The 7,641-nt window shown below is 36.6% G+C and overlaps 1 protein-coding gene across 1 annotated transcript; it reads left to right on the top strand.

Annotated features, from left to right (window-relative positions):
• The first annotated feature begins 3,657 nt into the window (after positions 1 to 3,657).
• Positions 3,658 to 7,017, top strand: LOC101312768. The gene is made up of 10 exons (XM_004288437.1): positions 3,658 to 3,861; positions 4,050 to 4,210; positions 4,359 to 4,452; positions 4,699 to 4,775; positions 5,194 to 5,303; positions 5,435 to 5,520; positions 5,717 to 5,770; positions 6,160 to 6,313; positions 6,437 to 6,450; positions 6,626 to 7,017. Exons 2-10 carry the CDS (start codon positions 4,093 to 4,095, stop codon positions 6,726 to 6,728), a joined length of 810 nt encoding a protein of 269 aa, XP_004288485.1. The 5' UTR covers positions 3,658 to 3,861; positions 4,050 to 4,092; the 3' UTR covers positions 6,729 to 7,017.
• The last annotated feature ends 624 nt before the right edge of the window (positions 7,018 to 7,641 follow it).

The following is a 7,641-nucleotide window of genomic DNA, read 5'->3' as shown; positions in this document are numbered from 1 at the left end:
GAAATCTCAATACCATAATCCTCTTGAAATCTTTAACAATGTCCACTGGTCTTATGAGTGGACTACTTCGAAGTTGATTCTCCAAACCACCGATGACACTAATTTTCGATCCCATTACAGGGTCCTTTTCCCATCACGTATGTAACCATTGCATGTGTGCTCATTGTTTAATTTACGAATGCAAAAAAAAACTATTTACACGATTAAGAGTCGCATGAACTTTCCACAAACATCCTTCAGTATCTCTCTTGTCACATACAGCAGTGACACGTGATGGTTCATTTTTCAAGCATCTGTAACGAAAACCCTTTTCAATGGCATACTTGGCTAGTTTTTCTCTGAAGTCATCGACACCACCCTCAAATTGTTGCCCGACATGCATAATATATGTCTTCCAATCAATAGACAAATATTTCTTTGCAGATGGTGCGGCAAATTTTCCTAAGTGGTGATTCACATGATCAAAATTATTTGGTTCAACAAATTGAAATATAAGAGAACTGTTACCACCATTTTTACCAGGAAATACTACTGAAAAGTTCACCATTATGTCGACGGAAGATTTGTTTTCGGTTGAAAGAGACAAGTACATCATCTGGACATCCATATCTGTTTGCAGTAAACAAGCTGAGTAACCTCCAAATGCATATGACAGTTTAACTTCTCCACCGTCAAAACTCTCGAATCTAGAAGATATGTGATCACTTATATCCTTGTATTTTGTGTGACTGTAAATCGGAAATGCTATTGTTTTTTAGTTGAAACAACACCTTGCAACGATTGCATCTTCCATCTCCTACAAAAAGCACAAATGAGAATTTAGATTATTATTGGAAACATAATGCATGGTTGAATATGATAAGAATATATTCTACTGGTGTATATCATCAAATTATAATACTGTATGCATCTATAGCTTTGTAGTCTATCTCCTCTCCTTAATTTGAATTTCTACTCGTGTATATCAGAAGCAGGGAATCTTCGAATTCAGATTCCTGGAAACAATAATACATAAATGCCATGTAACTCTTATATGAGTACGTACATGGAATGGTAGATGCCTTGGTGAGTGAGGAAATCATTTTCTCCCTCTCAAATTAATAATGCAAATGCTAATGGGAAATGGACGGGTTCATCACGAGAGGACTGAAACAAAGTTGATCAGGAGCAATTGAATTTACCTGCGCTAAAGGATGATTAGTTGATTACTCATGTCCACCGAAAAGATGAACTAACACAAACCCACACAAAATTATATACTAAACTATAGCAACGTACTATATATACAGATCAACATCACAGAGTAAAAAAGGAAGGAAAAAATTGATCTAACTATTTAAAATAGAAGAAAGTCAAGAGCCACATTTAGGGGATGCCTTCTCATTCAATCAGAAGAGAAAAATCTTCTCAAGAAAAAAAGGAAAAAAAAACGGAAGGGCAAAAGAGTCAAGGAAAAGAGGGATAAAAATTCCAAAAATAAAAATAAAACCTACAAGGCAGGATCAATAATGGGGTTGGGTGTAAATTAAAATGAAATTTGGGCGTGGGTTTATTTTAAAAGGGGTCTGATTTTTTGGGTTTTTGTCTAATTTTCTCTAAAATATTCTATTGTTGTCTTAAATTCGTTGGAGCACGTGAAGAATTTAATTTTGGGGAAGAAAGGCTTTGCTGCAAATTTGGGGAATGAAGGCTTCTTTTTCTCTTTCATCCCCATTTTAGGGGAATAGGACGGGGAAGCTATTGGACCTAAAAATAGCTCTATATTCCTCAAAATTGAGAATTTCAAGAAAATAGGGAAGCTGTTGGAGATGCTCTAAGTATGTAAAATACGAAACAAACACATATAAACCATGTATAATACAAGAATTGTAGCTGATAAGCAAGATGAAATGATTTGGGGACTTAGTAGTTTTGGCAGTTTTTCAATTAAATCAGCCCTCGAACTTCACCATGCTGAAGTACATGACCATAGATATGCTATACTTCTTGAGAAAAGGTGGAAGCTGAGGACGCCTTTTAAACTTAAAACGTTTGCGTGGTTACTTATTTGTGACAAAATCAAAACTAGACAGAAATTACATTCTCACTCCCCTGATCTTCCAGCAGCTTGTCACTTGTGCCTTAATGGCATTGAGTCTACAGACCATCTATCCTTGTTTTGTCCCATGTCTCAAATCGTCTGGCAATTATCCTGAATCCCTACTCCTCAACCAACCAATACCTTAATCACTTGGCTTAACTGCTTACTCCCTGATCCAAATTCACTGATTTCCAGAACTTTCAACCTTTGTTATTATATATGGCAAGCTAGAAATCACCTGATTTTCAGACAAACTCAGTTCATCCCTTATCAGTTAGCCCATAAAGTTGCACAACAATATACTGCTTACTGTGAAGCTAATCCTCTCTCCAACCAAACTTCCTGCAACTCTCCTCCTATCATCAAGTGGTATCCTCCTCCTGAATCTGTCAATAAGTTGAACTTTGATGGATCAGTGCACAATAATTCAGCAACAACTGCAGGTGTTGTTGTTCGTGACTCATTAGGGCAGTCAATCCTTGCAGCTTCAAAGAAGCTTGGAGTCTCAAATGTCCTTGTGGTTGAAGCTCAAGCCTTGAGAGAAGGTTTATTACAACTGCATCATCATCATCATTTTAACTCGCAAGCCCTTGTCATTGAAGGTGACTCAGATTTTAATTGAGGTTCTTAATGGTCGCATGAAATGCCTCTGGAGAATTAAGGTCTTAGTGCATGATATCCATGCATCATCTTGCCAGCCAGTTTGTAGCTGTTTCATATCGACTCATTTGGAGAGTAGCAAACTTTTAGCAGATGTAGCATCCTTAGCCCTTAGGGCACTCTGTTGCTGATAATTCAGTTTGGTTGTATCATGTACCTCCTCAGCTCAAACAACTTTCCTTTTCGACTTTATTGGAACCGGTTGTCGAGGATTATCTCTGTAATTTCTAGTTTATCAATAAAAAAATATGTGGGAATTTAACGAGTTCCTTCTAAAAATATAAACTATGGAAGTAGTTTCGGAAAAGAAATTAGCGTTTTTTTCAAAACAAATCGATGGATTATATATATTAGAACTCGGTTAGAGCAACTATTATATACTCTTCCGCTACCATTTCAGATAGACAAAAAGTTGTGAGGGACACTCATACAATCACACTAATACATAAAATAGAACCGCTCATTTGGTATTCACGCTCATAGATCCTCAAAAAATTTATCCTACCACTCACGTTGCATCATGAAAACGACTAGGTGGTTAATATTAGGACAACTCAAGTTTTTGTAAGTATTAAGAAACCCGAGAGCGGTAGACTAGTAGATAACGATTCCAAATATAACTCACATATCACGAAATAAAGTTAACGCTTCAAAGTCTATAATTAATAATTTCTTTACCGAAAACTGTTTCTCTAAATATTCTTTTTATTTTTTCACTCTGACCGTAATGACACGTACATAATCCCGTTACTCCGCTAATAAAAACATATAGGAGAGGTTAATTCCGAAATTTTTTTGGACAATAACGTGACCAATATGGGAATAAATTTTTAAAACAACGACTTCTGATTGGTCCACAGAGTTTCCCAGGGTGCATTCGATATATAGATGGAAGGTTTTTGATGTCGCAGTTAAACAAACCAAAAAGCAATAACAAATTAATAAATACAAATTTTCTCAAAAACCCAGAGGCAGAGGTAAGCAGATTCTTCTTCGCATTTTGCATCTCCAATCCAATCCAAAATCGGATCTTTCTTCTTCGAATGATCCCAGCTTTCTCTTTATTCCCAGTTGAGCCAACGCCGGAGCTACCCAATTTCGAATAATCCCGATCGGTTCAGGTAACACCCGTCAATCTTTGCTTTCCGTGTAAATTCGAATTCTCTTTACAATTTGGGAGCACAAATGTGAAATGTCCGTACTACTTATAGAAAGTTTTCGACTTGTGTTTTCTTTTTTTTTCTTTCCCCAAAATATATGGAGCACCAAATTTTGCATTTACTGAAATTTGAGTGAAATGGAATTGCAGGTGAAGAGTTTTTGAGGTTTGGAGTAATCTGTTGGGTAGAAGGATGTCGACGCCCGACATTGCGGGGATACTAGAAAAGTCGAAAGAGCTTGATCAGTTGAGGAAAGAGCAAGAGGATGTGCTCATTGACATTAATAAGATGCATAAGAAGCTCCAAACCAGTGAGTTGCTCTCTTTTTTGGACAATGTCTATTGTTTTCGTGCATTTTTTCGGTAGTATTGTTGTTCGATTGATTGTCTGTTTATGTAGTCTTCTTGTGATGATTAGTTGGTTTGGTTTTTGAATCTTTGTTGCATATGATGGCGTAGCTCCTGAAGTAGTTGAGAAGCCTGGAGATAATTCGTTGTCGAAGCTGAAGAATTTATATGCTCATGCGAAAGAGCTTTCAGAAAATGAAGTAACGTACGTTTACTTTATTTTTTGTTTTAGTTGAAATTTCTTCTTGTTTTTGTAATCTATGTGTCAAGATTATAAGAAATATGATGATTTTAAACATCCTGGTTTTTGTTCTAAAAGCTTTCAATAAGAGTGTCGAGGTTATAAGAAATATGATGATTTTGAACATCATGGTTTTTGTCTTCAAAGCTTTTACTTAAGTTACGTTAGTTTCTTCTAACCTGTTAGGGTTGTTGATTCTATTGGTTGCAGTGTTTCAAATATGTTGTTGAGTCAACTTGATGCTCTATTACCTTCTGGACCTCAAGGGCAGCCACGGAGAAGAATAGGTATATCCATTCCTATAAGACTTAGTTTCTGCAGTCAGTATTTCATGACAATTAATCAAATTCATAATGTCATCAGTTGATATTCACCTGGATTTACTTTGTCAGTAAGTGAGTAAACAATAAAAATTGATGCACGGAAGAAATAAAAATTTACTTTAATTAAATGACTAAGTGTTTGCTTTACATGCTGAAGTATCCCATTTCAAAGTTAATTGGCAGTTACAGAAGCTTTTCAACTGCCAAAAAGAAGCTTTGTAGCAGAACTTATATTGCAATTCAGTGACTCATATTCCTATGAGATGGCACTGCCTTTTCTCTTTCTGTCTTTGTTTCTTTCTTTCTTGTTTTGTTTTATTTATTTATTTTTGCAAAAATAATATCATATTATCTTCATTTAGCTGATTCATATATACTGCAGAAGGCAATGAGCCGAAAAGGAAGAGAATGAAGACTGACTCTGAGATTCCAAGGATTTCCCCAGCCCTCCGAAATCAACTTGAGGCCTGTGCTAGTCTAAAAGGTGAACAGGTATGCTGTTCTGTCAAATCTGGTTCTCCTTATCACGTCCAGCTACCCCAGTACTATTTGTTACAGTGCTATCCTTCACATGTTTGATCCTGTTCAAGCTTGTGTTTTATTGACATTTACTATACTTTTAGGTAGCAGCCAGGGTCACTCCAGAAGATGCTGATAAGGACGAGTGGTTTGTTGTAAAAGTGATGCATTTTGACAAGGACACCAGAGAGTAAGCTTAGAACCTACATAAAAGCTATTTAAGTTTGTAATGATATCAGATTGAGCAGTCATTACCTTTCAGCAAGTTTGTCTGTTTATTAGGACGTAATGTGATGCTAATTAATAAGAAATGATTAGGAGAATGCCACTCCTCTGATATTTAGACTTTAAGAATCCTACTTGGTCCTTATCCACATCATGTGCAGATTTGAAGTACTAGACGAGGAACCTGGTGATGATGAAGAAGGCAGTGGCCAAAGGTAACTTTTGCATTTTGGATGATTATTAACAATTTGTTTGTCAGTTCTTTGTATTGAATGCCTTTTCATGTCACGATCTTTTAGTAGCTTACCATATATAAAACATGAAATTTTGTACTTATACAACTTTGTTCCTCCTTATATGGATACCTTTTCATCTAAGGGTGTTGACTAAGGGGATATTGGGAAGCCATTCATTTCCAAACTACAAAGATCTATTTTGAGATCACTACGCTGCTGCTTCTCTGAGGATGTATATTGCTTTGCAATGAAAATTGTTGTTTGTCCAGCCCAGTAGTTGTTGAGAGACAGTATATTTTTCTTGTTCTTTTCTGTTCATTACCTACACTATTATTTCATCTGACGCAGTATTTTTTTTGCACTCTCAGAAAGTACAAGTTGCCTATGTCAGCTATTATCCCTTTCCCCAAGAGAAATGACCCTTCCCCTACCCTAGATTTTCCTACTGGAAGACATGTTTTGGCAGTTTATCCAGGAACAACTGCACTATACAAGGCAACTGTGGTCAATGGTCATCGCAAGGTGGAAATTCTATCCGTCTATTGTTCTTTATATTGTTTCATTTTGTGAATGCCTTTCACAATTCTGATGTAGAGCTAACTCTTATTGTTTTCTGTATGCTTCCATTGGATGCTCAAATATCAGAGGAAGACAGATGAGTAAGTGAATTTTCATTTACAGTTTATTTGGATACACAAAGTTTGGTAACAGTACATTGTTTATGTTGTGGTGAATTCCAACCTGTATCGTTTCACATACTTGAAAAGACTCCTTCTCCCAGATATGGGGAATGAATAGAATGATATGACTCACATAATTCAATATCTGGTGCAGTTATTTATTGGAATTTGATGATGACGAGGAAGATGGGTCTTTGCCTCAAAGGACAGTGCCATTCCATAAGGTGGTTGCCCTACCAGAAGGACATCGCCAGTGAATTATCCCTCAATTCAAGATTGTTGGGACTAGTATCATCCACTCCAATATCCAGAGTTGAGTTCAATCACCCATTACGGTTAGCCAATTATGTAGTGTCTATATTTATGATTATAGATTTTGTAAGAAGCAATATTATGTGTGTTTAGGATCGCTTTCCATCTTCTGACTAAGTGGAAGCGAGCAAGGGACTGAAATGGATATGAATGTGATAGATTAAGATTAAAGTCAAGTTACCCCGCCATCTCTTTGCTTGCATTCCACATGTGTATGTGCTGTATTTTCTCATATTTCTTCATGACCTTGTGTTTTGTTTGTACTCACCAGTTTCTAAAGGCATTGTATTTGTATCTGTTGTCACAGTCGATTCAATTTTGACGGTCCAGGATGTAACTAATTTGACGGTAGCATAGAATGATCATTATTTCATTTGAACCAACAGAACAGGACAGTTTTTTGGTACACAAATTCTTTTGTAGTTTTAGCGTGATATAGAGTTTTCACAACTTCTACAGTCAGTATTAAAACAGGGTCCAACAGTAAATTTGCCTATGCCATTCAGTCCATACTTAGCGGCACAGGCACACAGATGTATATGCAGCTTCTGGGAGCTCAGATCTCAGTTTGATGACTTCACTGGCAGGACCAGTGTTGTGTATCTAAAATGTACCCCTCCCCCTCCATAATAAGCTAATTTTTGTGCATCATTCACCAACCATCTAAACTCAGCAAGATGTACTTTTCCACACAAATGCCTCATCATCGTATATTAACTGTTGCCACCAACTTAGAATGCTGTAACCCCAACTGGTTTATGGTTTCTGGCATTGCTACACGAAGGCGGTGGAAGCTTAACTTCGAAAACCACCAGAAATATCACCTGCCCAAATCCAATTATCAAACGTGTACAAAGC

The sequence above is a fragment of the Fragaria vesca genome, linkage group LG1, assembly GCF_000184155.1.
Source record: "Fragaria vesca subsp. vesca linkage group LG1, FraVesHawaii_1.0, whole genome shotgun sequence".
Classification (NCBI taxonomy): Eukaryota; Viridiplantae; Streptophyta; class Magnoliopsida; order Rosales; family Rosaceae; genus Fragaria; species Fragaria vesca.
Note: the sequence above shows the minus strand (reverse complement) of the source record. Positions and strands in the feature narration are given on the sequence as shown.